General features: G+C 38.7%; 3 protein-coding genes across 3 annotated transcripts; 1 reads left to right on the top strand and 2 right to left on the bottom strand.

Moving 5' to 3' along the window:
* Nucleotides 1–1,658: 1,658 nt before the first annotated feature.
* nfu1 (NFU1 iron-sulfur cluster scaffold homolog (S. cerevisiae)) lies at nt 1,659–6,566 on the bottom strand. The gene is made up of 8 exons (XM_084728035.1): nt 6,414–6,566; nt 4,447–4,547; nt 4,220–4,355; nt 2,874–2,940; nt 2,663–2,780; nt 2,503–2,566; nt 2,238–2,412; nt 1,659–1,749 (listed from the first exon to the last, which is right to left on the bottom strand). The coding sequence occupies exons 1-8, from the start codon at nt 6,470–6,472 to the stop codon at nt 1,711–1,713; spliced, it is 759 nt and encodes a 252-aa protein (XP_084584161.1). The 5' UTR covers nt 6,473–6,566; the 3' UTR covers nt 1,659–1,710.
* Nucleotides 6,540–9,828, top strand: c10h9orf78 (chromosome 10 C9orf78 homolog). Its single transcript, XM_084728034.1, has 9 exons — nt 6,540–6,716; nt 6,887–6,946; nt 7,066–7,117; nt 7,469–7,539; nt 7,670–7,747; nt 7,895–8,092; nt 8,214–8,350; nt 8,455–8,559; nt 9,638–9,828. The coding sequence occupies exons 1-9, from the start codon at nt 6,640–6,642 to the stop codon at nt 9,733–9,735; spliced, it is 876 nt and encodes a 291-aa protein (XP_084584160.1). The 5' UTR covers nt 6,540–6,639; the 3' UTR covers nt 9,736–9,828.
* Nucleotides 9,829–11,164: 1,336 nt separating this feature from the next.
* On the bottom strand, nt 11,165–15,772 carry med22 (mediator complex subunit 22). The gene is made up of 5 exons (XM_084728036.1): nt 15,644–15,772; nt 15,269–15,424; nt 14,959–15,039; nt 14,276–14,484; nt 11,165–11,559 (listed from the first exon to the last, which is right to left on the bottom strand). Exons 2-5 carry the CDS (start codon nt 15,389–15,391, stop codon nt 11,367–11,369), a joined length of 606 nt encoding a protein of 201 aa, XP_084584162.1. The 5' UTR covers nt 15,392–15,424; nt 15,644–15,772; the 3' UTR covers nt 11,165–11,366.
* Between the last annotated feature and the right edge of the window lie 203 nt (nt 15,773–15,975).

The raw sequence follows: 15,975 nt of genomic DNA on the forward strand, positions 1-15,975 counted from the left end.
TGTCAGTCAGGTTGCACCTACCGACGCAGGCACTCCTGACGTGGCACAGGATGCAGATCCGTGGGTAGGACAGTCAGACAGGCAGTCAGTCTGTCAGAAGCACCCCTAAAATCAACATCCCTGCACAAAGACGAGCCTGTGCTCTCTGCCAACTGCAAATATAGAGCCTCAGCGATAAGTCGATTAGTAGTCAATTATTAACGTATTAACTATCATTAATCATTAATTATCAAAATAGGCAATTATTATTAAATTGCCTTTTTTCATTGGTTTGAGTCATTTAAATTTAAATAATAAAAAAAAAAAATCAAAATGTTCTTATTCCAGCTATTTAAATGTGAATATATGCTGGTTTGACTCTGATCCTTCCTGTTGTGGACAAGACATTTGAGGACGTCATCTAGGGCTTTCATGAACGCTGATTTGAATTTTCCACTATTTTATAGACTAAACAGCCAGTGGCGGACTCAGGTTACACGCAAAAAATCATGATACATTTTATTAAGTTTTGTCAACTGGAAGGGCACTATAGAGGGCACTTTATCAAGCTTTATCAAGTTTCTCGTTATAACATGGTAAGTTTGTATATGGTCATAATGTAAAAATATCTTGTTATAATGTGAAGAACATTAAACAATAAAGTTGTAACTTTATGTAATACTGATCCTGAATTTGTGTGGCAGTAGAACTACAAACTCACAGAAAGATTGGGTTTCATTGGGTTACAGCTTTAGTTCAGTAATATCTCTACATTTGCTTCACTAGTCTGACAAAGAGCTCCATGTTTTCAATTTAAAGTGAAAGGCAACCAATGCAGCTGTCAAAAAAAGTTAATAAAGTTGAATGACTGTGGCAGTGATATTGAACAATCGTAATCTTGTACGTTTGCAGAGGAAGGGGCTTGTGAAAAAGTAATATTCACCCACATACACAACAAAACACTGTTATATCAGGAGGCACAGACGGCAGTCATAAAATATTTCAATAACCTTTATTTATATACATACAGTATACAGGTTTTAGTCCTAAAGGTTGTGTTGACAAGCGACTGATTCAATAAAAGTGTAACAATATGAAATAATAAATATAGTTAATTTTAGCTCTGCAGCCATCAGTTTCTATGACTTGACTCTTCGGCCCAAATCTTAAAAATACTGTCATACAAAAATCAATAACATGTGAATGAAGGATGGTGATGATGAGCTCTCTTACACAGCTATGCTATTCATAAGGCTGGGCATAATTTAAAAAACTATGATACCAGTACCAAAAACCAATTTCCTTAAAGTGACACCGACAAAATAGAGTACTTTGTTTGATACCCATCATGTGAATGGAAGCTGCAAAAATCCTTCAGAAGTGTAGAACATTTTTGTGGCATCTCAACACACTGAACTGCCAACTACCTGCCAAAAGTGGACCAATCACATGTCACATCAAATCAAAGAACGCTTGTTGTGACTGGCTGCAAACAAAATCACAGTCTTTTTTTTTTTTAGATCTGGGTATAAAAAGGATCAAATGCAGGTATTGTTTGACTAGAGATGTTTTGATACTACATGGTACTGGGTTATTTTGAATACTGATACCCAGCCCTAGCTATACACCAAGTCATTTCTTTGCAACTATGGCTTTGCATAATAGTAGGGGGGGGGGGGGGGGGGGGGGGGGGTGAGGAATGTGGAAATGTGGTTCTAGTTTCAGTGTAGTTCAAGCTTGAGCAGCCTTCTCTTCCTCCTCATCTTTCACCTTTGGGGAAAAAAAGAGCAAAACAAGATAAGTGAGGACATCATCTTAGGATGTGGGAAAGTGATCTGCATTTTTCACCATTTTCTGATATTTATAGACCAAACAACAAATTGCTAAAACAAGAATAACCATTAGTTGCAACCCTAGTTTATTGTTATTACTGGGACCTGTCATTGTCAGTATTTCAGTATATTTAAACTATATTTCAGTAACACATTTTGTATACTGAAGTTATAATTTGTGTCACATCTGCCCTATGCAATTTTTGTTTACAAAGCCTAAAACAAAAACAGAAAGTGGACTCGGCTTGTGCTAGAACAGTAGCATAAAATGAACAGAATAAGACAAATAATTAACTGAAATTATTTGTATGACATTATTACTATGGTCATTATTATTTTATTTGTCAGGTAAAGTTTTCTGATTGCCTTAACTATGAACCATAACAAGGTGAAATTGAAAATATTGTGTCCTCTGGCCGAACAAACCTGCTCCACTGATTCAACTTCGGGGACGTAAAACTGCAGCATGTTTTGAATTCCATTCTTCAAAGTAATAATGGAACTGGGACAACTGGTGCAGGAGCCCTGCAGCTTCAGTTTAACAATGCCGTCTTCAAACCCCCGATACAGAACATCACCACCATCCTCCTGCACTGTGGGCCTGAGGGAAAAAAGAACATCAAAAAATTTGGAAAAAGGACAGACAGCCATGGTAACGCTGATATTAGAGCGCATCTTCACAAGCGGCTACCTTATTCTAGTATCCAGGAGTTCTTTGATCATTGCAACTACTTCATCGTCATCATCCGATGGTGCTGAAAAGACAAGTGGAGATTCCTTAGCACAATCAACTTGTCCTACCAGTTCTGTTAATCTCATTGTTTTTTTGCAGAGCTGGCTGACGTCCGTACCTGTGTCCGCACTGGGTTTGCTGTCCTCATTGACAACAGGAAGTCCAGAAGTGAAAAAGTCCATAATGGCAGCAAATACATCAGGCTTGATTACCTTCCACTCCATATTTGAATCAGACTACATGAGGAGAGGACGGAAACAAGTTTTTCAAAGCAACAACATTACAACATGCTTTACTATAAATTATATATCAGCTGGACCCGGTTTTACCTTTGATACGGTGATAAAGTCGGGGCCCAGGAGCACACCTTTGACCCCATCGATCCTGAACAGCTGTCTGAAATCAACACAAAACATTACTGAAGTTTAGTTATATTTGGGACGAATTGTAACATTAGTTTGACACTTAAAACATTTGAAACTGTTTTGAAATATAAAAAAAAACGAGGCTATACAAGCTGAACCAATACTAGATATTATGCTTAAAGCTTCTCCAAGGAACGTTTGTATTTTGTTGATTGTGGAGGCCCCTGTAAAGAAAAGCAGTGTTTCCACAAAATGCAAACTAACCAAATTAAAACCTCCTTATCTTTCTTCCCTTTAAATTTTGCTTGTGAAAATGTAAACACAGGCTGTTTCATCTGATTTCAAGGAGACGGTGACACACATAAAGAACAACTACACAGAAGTAGCAGATCTTCACTCTGATGGTCTCGATTGCTTACGTACGTCATGTAGTGTTTATACTGTTTATAAGGAGATCATCATTTTATTAGTCTGTGTGTTGTTGACACACATAATTTATTAAAAAGTTTTAACCTGTTTAAGCAGAGGGAATTTAGGAGAGTTAAACTTAATGAAAAAATATATTAAATGCAACACTGTGTTTATTAAAACAAGCTATATCTAATCTAGCATAACAAAAGGTGCTTTCCCTTTTTCCTTGTAATGTGGCACATTATGTTTCTTTTCCAAAGATGAAAAATAAGGAGGTGAATTAAAAAAATAAATAAAACAGGTGTTAAACAACATGAAACATTTAAATTTAATAAATTTACAGGTCAGACATAGGAAATGAAAACGTCCAGTCACTTGGCATGTCACTTTTTTTCAAATCTGCCCCTTCTAAAAAAAGTAATTGATCAGGACTGCTGTACACTATTTGAATGATTCAAAGCTTATTTTGTAGCTCAGACACACAACCACAGTAACAGAATCTGCACTGGAGGACACACTGTGTTTCACATTTGTAAGCACTGGATTGGACAGATATGCAGAGGAACAGTATGCTCAGCTTTAAGGACGTTGCTTGCAGACTCAAGGACGACCTGAGGGACGCTCAAGACGTCTTACTGCTATTTCTGTGCTGACAATGCTTCGGCTCTCACGCTACTGGTACAGCAGGTGAATAAATCTTCACACTGGACTTGCTGCACAGGATAACTAATAATAGAAGAATGGCCGCATTCCATTTAGCTGTGTAACAGTGGAACATAGCCAACATTGATGTTATTGTTCAAAGATGTGTTGTCCCTACGATGCCAGGTCACAATACCTGCTATGACAGTGATTTATTACTCCCTCTTCAGTAACCTTGCATTTAAGACGTCATGTACCTGGCTAAGGGTGAGCAGTGTGCGTCACGAGGACTGGCAAAATTCATAGTTCCTGTTTCAAGAACTGTGCGACCAGGCAGAAACTTTAGACTGTTTGGATTTGGTGTGTCCTGCGTCTGCACAAACATGGTCCTTCCTGGAAAGAGATAAAATGCAAAGCACAAGATATTATGTAGAATTTTCTCCAAATTTAAGGGCCACAATGATTCTGCAGCAGGTATACAAACCAGGGACAACCCAGTGGGGGTTTTGAGGCCATCTGTCCGAGACCCCTGTGTTATGTGAAGGCCAGTGTAATCCAGCGCTCTGATATCCACTGCCGACAACACTGAGACAACACATAAGACAGATTCAAAAGGTTATTACCAGAGGTCGAAGAAATACTCAAATATTTTACTTGAGTAAAATTAGCAACACCACAGTGAAGAAACACTCAGGTAAAACTCCTGCTATCAGAAATGTATTAAATATAAAGGTCAAGCAATGGGTAGCCACAGTGCAGCAGCTGGAGACCAAAACCAGTTCTAAACCAGCAAAAAATATACGCAAATTATCCAAAGTAAAAAGACTCATAAGGCTGAATGACTTTCACCTTCATGTAATGCACCTTGAAAACCCAGAAAAGGTGAAATTTATGCCATATCACAACATAACAATATCCAAAACCTAAGACAATGTCAGTCTCACATCATGATATCGATATGATATATTGATATATTGCCCAGCCCTACTGACTGTTGTTTAATGGACTACAAGTGTGAGCTCTAATTATGTTTTGTCTGTAAAGTGACTTGTAATTAAGATTATTATAAAAGTGTAGTGGGGTAAAAAATACAAAACTTTCCTCTGAGTTTTAGTGGAGTAGCAAAGCAGCAGAAAATGGAAATATTGAAGTAAGGTACAAGTACTGTACCTTAAAATTGTACTTAATCACTACTTTCCACCATTGGTTGTAACAGCAAAAAATCACGTCATTAACAAGTCCATGCTGCTAAAAATCTGATTATTAAGTTCTCATGCAGGCCTGATTCATTCCTCCCTCCCACTTGTGGACGTGGCAGTAACAGATTCCAACACGAACCTGTTGAGTAAGACCAATCTACTAAAGCTCTTCTGTGCACAACACATAATTCCAGTTTAGCAGAAGTAATACAAATTGTGACATGAGGCAATGAGTAAACAAGTCCTGCAATGACTCATGCAGCACATATTAGTCATCATTTATCTTGTCCTTGGCAAGGGAAAAGCACATTTCAGGTCATGTTAGTATAGATAATGGATGGATGTCCTGACCTTCCCATATAGATAAATATCTGGTTTAATACAGTGCAAACAAAAAGTCTTAACCAAGACACCAAACATCCCTCACTGTTAGGTCTAAATTCAATCATAAGAAATACATAATTATGTGACATAACTGTATATGAAATGTGTGCAATGAGGATACTAAATTACTAGAGAGATAATTGTGACTTGCAGGGTTTATTTTTCAACAAGTCTAAACATAAAATCAGAGCTACACAGGAGAGTCCAGAAAACTTAAACCCACTTATCATTAAATTTGTGGCAGGGCTTTCTATTGATTTTCAGCCCGATGAAACTTGAGAGATGTAGAACAGTTTTACACATGGACTCGGGGTTGTGTGGCTCGATTTATACGAACATTTAACTTAATTAAAACAGGAAAGCAATATTTACTAGTATTAGTTCTCGGATACCAAAGGGAATGTTTTTTGTTTTTGTTGTTGTTGTTTTTGCCTTTTAAGTTGCATGATTTAAACCCCACCAAATATTTAAAATTTATGGCTCTTCTTGTAAGCATTTCCCTACATTTCCACACAATAGTTATATATGGGGGGTGCTGTTATAAAAGAGCAGTGTAGCGTTATAAATAACTAACTTTGACTTTAAAAAATAAGATATAATATTTTTCTATTGTGGTTGACCAGTGTAAAAAATTATCTAGATTATCTAAAGTCAAAACAAGAAACGACGCATTTATCACATCACGCTTCTGTTAGCTAATAATCATCCTGCGTCACTCTGCAACTTAGCCGGCTAAGCTAACCTGTTAGCTGTTAACATTTAACGTCTGCTGGACTCTGGTACGTTAGAGATCGAAACATCACACAAGCATTAAAAAGACAAATGCGAGGACACAACACTGTCACAACTGACAAACAGGTAAACTTACGGACGCGAAAGTCTTGCTGCAATACCCAACAACCTGCCGACCTGCCTGTAAGTCGCCATGTTTGTTATGATTATCTAAAAGGAGCGGAAATTATCTGTCCTAATTGCGGAAGTGACGCAATATTATTGTACGTCTCCTAAATTTCCCCCCTGCACGTCTGTAACCATTTGCTGTGGTCAAACGCAATTTTGTGAAATCTCTGAAATAATATTGATCAGCATTAAAAATGCCGAGTGGTAAAAACTTTAGGAGGAGACAAGACTCGTCAGATGAGGAGGAGGATGAGACCACAGAAGAAGTCAGGTACAGAACTTTACTGAGACTCTAACATGAACAAAAACGCCACATAAACGTAACGCTAGCTAACGTAGCTAACTGCTCTATCAAAGTTTTAAAGCCTCTGTTTTGTCTTAGGTGTTTTATATATTTTTAGCTAATGTCATTTTATTTCTATGTATTTCTTGGTCCTTTAGATCAAAATTAGAGGAGGCTAAAGAGCTTCAGAGTTTACGGAAACGACAGACCGGAGTCAGGTAACGTGAACGTAACACTTGTGATGCTGTTTCTCAAGAAATGAAAACGTTTAAAAAGTTACATTCTTTGAGGTATAGCATGAGATATGAATTGATATTCAGATTTCTCTTTTGTTTAGTGTGACCGCCCTCTTGGTAGGAGAGAAACTGCCGCCAGAGGCAGAAATTGATGTAAGTGACTTTGTTAAATATTAATTTATTTTGCTCACCCGGAATATGTGTGTGCTCTTATTATATTTAACCTTTTATTACACAAACAAAAAAGTATAACATCTTCAAACAAACAAAAACCACAACCCACATTCAAAAATTAATTGTTTGACATTTTTGCTTGAAAAATGGCTGAAATGATTAATTGATCATCAAAGTAGTGGGCAGTTTCATTTTTTTTCTTTTTATGGATTAATCGACCAATTGTTGCAGTTCTACTTTAGAATAACGTAACCTCTGCATGACTTTGAGCTGAATCAGCTGCAACTATAGCGATTGTTGCTTCATCATTCAAATAAACATTTCTTACAGAATGACCCGTTTAAACTGAAGACTGGAGGAGTTGTTGACATGAAGAAAGTGAAAGACAGGAATAGGGACATGTAAGTAAATCTGTGACTGCTTTAATTATTTTGATGCAATGCTATTAATGTATTTTATATCTACTGGTGTGTCATTACAAAATGAAAAATGTCTCACATATGACACTGATGACCTCTGTCCAACATGCAGGACAGAAGACGAGACGGACCTCAACCTGGGCACGTCCTTTTCTGCTGAAACTAACAGAAGAGACGAGGATGCGGACATGTATGTCTGATTTTTTTCACTTGTCACATACAGACATACACATTAGGTAAAAAGGTTCACCCAGAACCTTGACTACAACATCTGTTTATTAATTTGTTTTTTACAACGTGCTTTCTAGAATTCTTTTCCATGAACTTGTCCTCACAGGATGAAATATATTGAGACAGAGCTGAAAAAGAAGAAGGGTTTGGTGGAAGCTGAGGAGCAGAAAGTTAAGGTGAAGAATGCAGAGGATCACCTGTACGAGCTTCCTGAGAACATCCGAGTCAATTCTGCCAAGAAGACAGAGGAGATGTTGTCCAATCAGATGCTGAGCGGGATTCCTGAAGTCGATCTTGGCATTGAGTACGTAATGAAGGTTTTCAAAATCATCCTGTAGATTTATCTTTTGGACTCTTCAAGAGTTGTCTTTTTCTGCAATTGAGAAAAATAGGCTGACATCCGGTTTCTGTCATTTCTTTCCCAGTGCAAAGATAAAGAACATCATCTTCACAGAGGAGGCAAAAGCCAAACTCCTGGCAGAACAAAGGAACAAGAAAAAAGACCACGGCACATCATTTGTACCCACCAACATCGCTGTCAACTACGTCCAACACAACCGCTGTGAGTTCTGTCAGTCTGTAAGCAAAGGGGTTTAAATGGTGAGAGGATACCAGAAGGTAATAAGAGGTGAGAGGTTGATTAAATTTGTAAATGTCTTTTCTCAGTCTACCATGAGGACGTGAATGCACCACAGCGGCACCACCGACACAGAGAAGAGCCTAAAGCGAGGCCGCTGCGTGTGGGAGACACTGAGAAACCAGGTCCAGAGGGTAAGACACTGCACAGCCACACTCTCATGAAAGAACCACACATACAAACAGATTAGTTCTTAACTGGTTTGTACGAGTGATTCACACCTCAGAACTTTGTTCTATTTTTAATTTTCTCTCAGGCAACATTAGTCTGTTTAACTCTAAAGTTTAAATTATAATATAATACTGTATTTATCCATATAGCCTGATGACATTGTTTACTAATTTAAATTGGCTACTAGCATCAGTATCAGGCGTGTTGGTCTTCATGTCCAAGTTGCTGCTTGTCTTTTTCTTTTCAAAAACGTGTTGTTTTTTTTTAATGAGTCAGCTTTCAGGAGCAGAGTTGTGTGACATCCCAGGTCAACACTGATAGTATGAATGATGTTTTTATTGGCAGGCAATTAGAAAGATGGACACGGAAATTAAGATTCCGATATATAAAATAAAAAAAAAAAAATTGCCATTTTGCTGAGGCCCCCACTATGAAAATCACTGTATTATGGCACAACAGTCCGTCCACCTCTCTGATTGACTTCCTCTTCCCGTTGCAGTCAGCGATCACCTTGCTATAGATGTTTTTTTTAAAGCCATTTTCATATGAAACCAGTTCTTTATATCAGAGACAGTACGACCCTTAGGTGACACAGCATAAACAGCACTCTTTACTGGCTTTAGCAGGTCCCTTAATTCCACTGCTGGCACTATTAAAATAATCGACTGGCTCTCTCAAAGCAGGACCTCAATCTCCAACACGTTCTTCTTTTTACTCTTTGAGGATGTTTTTATGATTGAACTCTTCCTAACACATGGGGCAGGATGTGTAACCTTGTATAATATTATTGGGCTGTTAATTGAACAAATTTCTCATAAACATGCACTCAAAGACACACACAGGAGGCATTCATGTTTACGAGGGTAATTTACAGTCATCTGAAGTTAAGGCGTGTTGAATCTGAGGTGGCAGACTCATACAAGCCTTCTGTATGAGAAAATTAAGACAAAATGTTTTTGCGTGAGGCCCATTGTTCACATAAACAGTGGAGTAGTTGGTTGTCCTATAATCTGATTTATACCTTCATCTGTTCCTCCACAGCATCGTCACCACCCAACTACCGCAAACGTCCAAACAACGAAAAGGCCACAGATGACTACCACTATGAGAAGTTCAAGAAGATGAATCGACGATATTGAGGAGCTGAATGTTTTTTTTAAAGGATAACTTAATCAACTTCATGTCCATCTTTATAAAAGATGAAGCCTCCAGATGAGCAGACTGGACTTCCAGGACAGTGTTGTAGTTTGTAAAGATTGTAAATAGCTCCCTGTGGTGATCTGTATTCAGTACATTTGCTTTGATATCTGTAACGTTAAAGGAAAATTTCACATCATTGACAAAAACATGTGGCTCAGGATTGTCTGAGGACCAAGCTGAGTGTTCTTCCTCCTGCTCTGATTCGTGAGAGACTTTGCTTTTTAGTTCACTGTTAAATGTTTTTTATAAATAAAAACTAGACCACAGGACTTAAGTTGTTCTTTAATGTGACCAGTGCTTGGATGAGAAAAAAAAAAAAACAGAAATAAAACATTACAAAAGTCATACTAAACAAATCTAAGAACATACACTCATATTCAATACTTAAACCAAGTCCAACATAAGAATATAAAAAATGTTTAAATGCAGCAAAGGTACACTAAAAATTCAGTTGTCAGCATATTGTACTTTAATCCAGACTTGAATATACAGTATGTAAGTCAGTGTCTGATGAGAGGTTCATATCTAATGAGTTTTAGATGATAGACTATCATCGTAGGTTCCCAGGAGTTCCACCAATCTCAGCAGACCCCTGCACAAACGTCATACGTGTAAGTCTAAGTGAACCAACTCAATGTTTTATTATTTAGTGTTTTTAGTTTGTCACGGGTGCTGAAAAAAACACAAGGTTTGTCAATTCATCCTTTGTGCTGTTTTGACTGAGTCTGAGTGGCAAAAACATTTTGCTTCCTTGTGCAGAACCCCCAGGTGCACATATTTTTTTTCTTTTTTTTTTTTTTTTTTTTTTACAAGAAAAGCATATTTTTAGGGCAATAGGGAATATTTTCATGATTAGTTGCTTGATCTATAAAAGTGGTAAAAACATGTTGATCAGTTTTTCCCAATGTCCTCATGTCTTGTTTTGTCCACAAGCCAAAGACATTCAGTTTACTGTCATACAGGAGTAAAGAAACCGTAAAATATTCACATTCAAGAAGCTGAAATCAGAGAATCCTGACTTTTTTTGCCTTAAAAAAATGACTCCGACCAATCAGTTACCAAAAATAGTTTACAATTAATTTGATAATCGATTAATAATTGCAGCTTTATATATTTTGTAAGATTTTTTGTAATCCTGAGCCTTTTTGGTAAGGTTACTCAGAACAGAGAGTAGTTTAATTTTTCTCAGGACAAGTTGCAAGTTTCACTTGCTCCCACAATTTCATGGCAGAAAACGCTTAAAAACATTGCAGCATGCATCACATTTTTTGTTTTAGTAAAGCTGCCATAAAATCAGGCATTTTAGGCTTCAACATGAGAAAAAGCCTGCAAAAACCTGGAGGGGCTGTCCAATGAGCTTTTCAAGTATTTTTTGTTTAGTAAAGTTTTATTTTACTCTTTTCCTTTAATACCTGTTTATGCAAAAGAAATCCTTAATACTAAAGTTTCAGTCCACTACACAGTGGCAGATGTAATCAGACACTAGTTCATAATGTCTAATGGAAACTAAATGAAACCACTTAAAGTCCAAACTGAGCACACGTGTTCCACTAAGTGTCCACTCTCCCCCTCATGGTTTCTCTATAGAGGACGTCCCGTGTCCGTTGAGGTGGTGTTGGGGGTTTGTCTCCTGTGAAGGAGGTCCCTCCACGTCCTCTCGGTCCCCCTGGGTAGAGCTGCAGCTGCTGCCCGGGGAGGCCCAGCTGTCTCGGCGGCGGTAGGCCTCGCACAGCGGCAGATCAGTGCTGTCCCACTGACTGTAGCTTTGTGGAGCGGAAACCAGTAGGAGGCAAAGAATCAGCGCAGCACAGAAAGAGAGGAGCAGACAAGAGCAGGAGGTCAGAATAAGCACATTCATACACATAGAGGAGCACATGAGGGCACACATACGATAGAAGGATGGAGGTTATGCAGAAGCACTGGAATCAACGCATAAACCAGCTGTTTATCAACTAGATACTGCAGTCAGAGGGGTGACTTATTAATTGGTGATTTTAAGTTCAGCAAAAGGTGCAATTAGTTGCTGATGGAGGAGAAAGCAGAGCGAGTGCAGCGAGGAAGGAAGGCCCACACCCAGCATGCTCCAAACAGGACTGAGAGACACTTCTTAATACGTTCTCACAGAAAACAAGACAAACTACCAAAGTGTTTTGTCTCTACTTTATTTCTTAATCATTCTGGGTCTGTTGGAACAGCTGGGACAAACTGATCACAAACTGGTACACATGTACAACCATGTACAACCACTCTGTGTGTGATGGTATTCATGGTTACAGCTTGAGTCACTTGGGGGACGGAATCAATTTAAAAGAACCTAACTGCTTTTACAGAAAATCTTTTTGATTTGACCTTGAATAAATAACAAACAGTCGTGTCTCAGGCTACGTTCACACTGCAAGCCTCAGTGCCTCAGTTCAGATTTACTGCTCAGATAAGATTTTTTTGTTGACATTATGATGTAAATGTGGCCAATAAAGATTCCAGTGTGAGCTGGTCACGGTCCTGAAATGACCCACATGCACAGTAGAACAACAACACTTCATATGGAGCTGAAAAGATTAGCCGATTGAAAGAAAATTAGTTTCCAGATATTTTAATAATTTCTTAAAGCAAAATTGCCAAACATTTGCTGGTTCCAGATTTTTAAATGTGACCTCAAGCGACTCTGATGCATTTTTGACTTCAACAGAAACACTCTTTATTTTAATCCATGCAGCTGTTCACATCAGCACCTCAGCTGCGTCTGACGGGCGTAAACACGAGCTGAAGCATTCATTTGGTGACAAATGCCCAGTAAAAAGGCACCGAAAATGTATTTTATCCACAATTTGTAACCTAAGCAGACAGACCCTCTTCACCCAGCAGCTGAGAAACCAAACACGATAACTTCTTAAACTTTTTCTGTAGCGTTATTGTGGGCAAACTGTACATTTTCTGCCAACAGACAACTTTATTGCTATACTTTAATCCCTCAGGTCCGAACGCCAACATCTGTTTGCTGTACGGCACTCTCTTTTCCTTTCTCTGTTTGGCTTATCCACACCCACCACGCACGTGGATGCTTCAAATGCACGGACAGGCAGATCCTATATATACAGACACTTCAGTGTGGCGTGAATGGCGTTGAATTGTGAGCATGCTGCTGATGTGACGGCTGTGGTCTAGATGGTGGGTAAGGATTTGCTGCTTTGGAAACAGAGAGACAAGTTTTAAATTCTGTCTTTTTGTGGAGCAGTGGGTGCTACTTTTGTAAGGAGGTGCGTGTGGATGTGGAGTCGTAGCCAGGAGTGGTAGGATTGTAATGTGAAAAGTTTCACAGAAACAGCTTTCATCCAAAATTTCAGGATGCCCAGGGTTACTTTACACTACATCTGTCAGCACCTCTTCACTCTCCAATCTTACAGCAGGACACTTTAGGCAAGTGAGGGATGTAAACGCATGACTGTTCAGACTGAGGTAGAACTGCTAATAAATCAGACCTGCGTCTGATTTAGGACCGCATATGAAAGTGTCCCACAACAGAATTAAAAAGATCAAATTCCATGTGACTTTTGCTCTTCACACTGTTAAGACAAAAAAAACAAAAAAAAAACAGATCTGAGTCTCATATGAGCAAAAAACTTGCAGTCTGAACATAGCCTAATTTTACAGTTTGTACCAGAACAATCATCCACAGTCCATCCTTAAAATCTATGATATAGGTCATCAGAGTTACATTAGGATTTAAATATTACATATAAATAATCTTCAATCAATGAAACATTTATAAAAATCTATATTCTGATAGTTTTAGTTCATTCAATGTGTAATTCTTCTTTCTCTACAAACTTTTGTGTTGCAAACCCCAGAAGCCTTCAAAAATTCATCTAACAGTCCATCCATGGATAAATTTAAAATATTTTAGCTATAAATGAAACAGGAGCAAAGGTCTCTTTACTTACATTACACTAAACCATGCATCTTCTCCCTGACAATATTTGTCAAGACCTCTCTGAAACCTAATGGACGCTGTGAGAGCCTGATCACCATTTACAAACAAACCCTGCAGAAGATCAACAAATCAATCCTTATCACCAGAAAATCCTTTTGACTTTTATACTGCATGACTAAAGTGTAACAAAAGCCCAAAAATACATACATGTAGTTCAAGGGCTCCAAACATTTACACTGCCGATATTCAGTTATATACCCCTTTAATGCTAAAATCTTCTCCACTTACTAACCAATAACAAAATTAAGTCACTTAGTGAGATGAGCTCCATCACAACAACCCTCAGCAGTGCTTTGTGTTGATGAATGGTGCAGTTTGGGTATGACGATGGGATAAATTCAACCCAAAATGTGTCACATTTAGATGTTGGCAGAACTAAACTCTGCATTGAGCTCAGCAGTGAATGGTAAAGGTGAGACAGTACATGGTGCTGGGCATGGGACAACAGAGGGGCGGTGGGATGGGGTCAAGTATGAGCCTACTTGTACCTGGAGGAGTAATATTCTTCCTCTAGCTCATACAGGTCGATGGCGATCTCGTCACGGAGCGACGTGAGCTTCTTGTCGCATTCCTCCTGCAGCGAGCGCAGCTGCTGATTCTGGAGGCTGATGGCGTCGTTCACGGAGGGAAAGTCATTCAGGATCAGGAACTGCTTCAGATCAGACACCAGCTTCATCAGGGACTCACCGGCTCGTACCTGAAACAACACAGGAGAACTGATTCGGACATCTAATGTTTTCTGTATCTGTTTCTGGACTAAAGACATTAGGGCTGCCCCCCAGAAAAGCTGTGTCATTGTACACAGAGCAAGAGCAAAGGCATGGCAGGCTATAAGCTTTAGCAACCGAGTCTGAAAATGACCACAAACCAAAAAACTAACAGTGGTAGAAGCAGAGGCTCTCTTCGGCTTACAGCACTGAAGCAGCCTGGCAGGAGAGACACTCTACGCTGAGCATGACGCACTATTTCAGTTTCTTTTACTGTGCGGAAATACTCAAAGGCTACCCTGCTTTGGAAGCAGATGCAACCCTCTCTTGCTGACCCCACCTCTCATATTTCCCTCTCCCTACTAAACAAAATACTAACAGTGTGCCTAAGCAAAGAACAGTTAAAAAAAAATAAAACAACTGATTGCATTGTTTATTCTGGACAACTGTGCTTGAATACTTACAATGTTGGCTGCTCTAACATGCATCTCATAATGGTCCTGCTCCGCTTGGGTTGCTCTGGAAACCTGTGTCTCATCCTCTATCTGGAGAAGGAAAACAGCGTGAGAATATTACATATATTTATGTGTTTGGAGGGCAAAGAGACAATAAGTTGAGAGAAATAAAAGGACAGGAGATGAGAGTGATGCTGGTAACAGCAGGAGGCATTTATGCTGTAATATCTCCAGACTTCCAGTTAGAAGTAATACACATACAACAGGTGGAGAAGTGCAGAGAAAGTGGTAGAATAACAGAGAAACAGTAGCTGCGTACCTTTGCAGTTTTGATGATTTCTGTGAAGTTGTCCAGGATGGACTTGATATCATCCTTTAGTCTCTTGTTGTAGTTCTGCAGCAGAGTCTCTTTGCTCTGAGGGAGAACTCTCTGAGTGGCCATGATGCTCAGAAAAAGGCAACTCAGCGACGTTACCTGTTCACATTAAATTAACACAGAGAACAACATTCAGGTGCAGAAGTTTATAGTAAAAATAGACAACACCATTCGCGAGCAACTAATGCTAGCTAGCATGAAAAGCGCATGCTTTCACTACAGGAACTGGTGCGAAAAAACGTTTATCTTTTGTGGTTTTAATATCTGTAAAATTTACTAATATGTTTTAATACATGTTCCGTAAAGGATATCACTCACTTTTTACCGCATACTTTGTAAACAATATCGCTATTGTATAAAACAACAGCCGCTACATTAGCGCCTCCTGTGCTTCTTCTTCTTGACATTTAATGGCGGCTGACATCCGCTGTGCTCGGTGCATCAGCGCCCCCCGGCGGAGAATCACTGACTTACAAAGAAAAACACTACGTGTCGTTTTCAAAAAGGAAAAAAACAGGTTTTATCCGTGTCATACTTTTTTTTTGCATAAAGAAATGTTCTTATTATAGCTCATATCAACGCATACAACGCTGAAAATCAATCTTCTAAGCACTGTTCAAGTGCTTTTTTACATATGAATATTTCTGTAT

Source organism: Lutjanus erythropterus, chromosome 10, assembly GCF_056507025.1.
Source record: "Lutjanus erythropterus isolate fLutEry1 chromosome 10, fLutEry1.hap2, whole genome shotgun sequence".
NCBI classification, from domain to species: domain Eukaryota; kingdom Metazoa; phylum Chordata; class Actinopteri; order Lutjaniformes; family Lutjanidae; genus Lutjanus; species Lutjanus erythropterus.

Bases quoted from the DNA above. Each gene is read 5' to 3' on its own strand.
- nfu1 (XM_084728035.1), bottom strand. From the start codon at position 6,472: ATGGCGACTTACAGGCAGGTCGGCAGGTTGTTGGGTATTGCAGCAAGA. The intron at 2,413-2,502 runs GTAGCCGCTTGT...TTTTTCCCTCAG, and splicing joins CTCCTGGATACTAGAATAAG to GCCCACAGTGCAGGAGGATG. The intron at 1,750-2,237 runs GTTTGTTCGGCC...TTTTCCCCAAAG, and splicing joins AAGTTGAATCAGTGGAGCAG to GTGAAAGATGAGGAGGAAGA.
- c10h9orf78 (XM_084728034.1), top strand. From the start codon at position 6,640: ATGCCGAGTGGTAAAAACTTTAGGAGGAGACAAGACTCGTCAGATGAG. The intron at 6,947-7,065 runs GTAACGTGAACG...TCTTTTGTTTAG, and splicing joins AAACGACAGACCGGAGTCAG to TGTGACCGCCCTCTTGGTAG. The intron at 8,560-9,637 runs GTAAGACACTGC...GTTCCTCCACAG, and splicing joins TGAGAAACCAGGTCCAGAGG to CATCGTCACCACCCAACTAC.
- med22 (XM_084728036.1), bottom strand. From the start codon at position 15,391: ATGGCCACTCAGAGAGTTCTCCCTCAGAGCAAAGAGACTCTGCTGCAG. The intron at 15,040-15,268 runs GTACGCAGCTAC...TTCCTTCTCCAG, and splicing joins AAATCATCAAAACTGCAAAG to ATAGAGGATGAGACACAGGT. The intron at 14,485-14,958 runs GTAAGTATTCAA...GTGTTGTTTCAG, and splicing joins ATGTTAGAGCAGCCAACATT to GTACGAGCCGGTGAGTCCCT.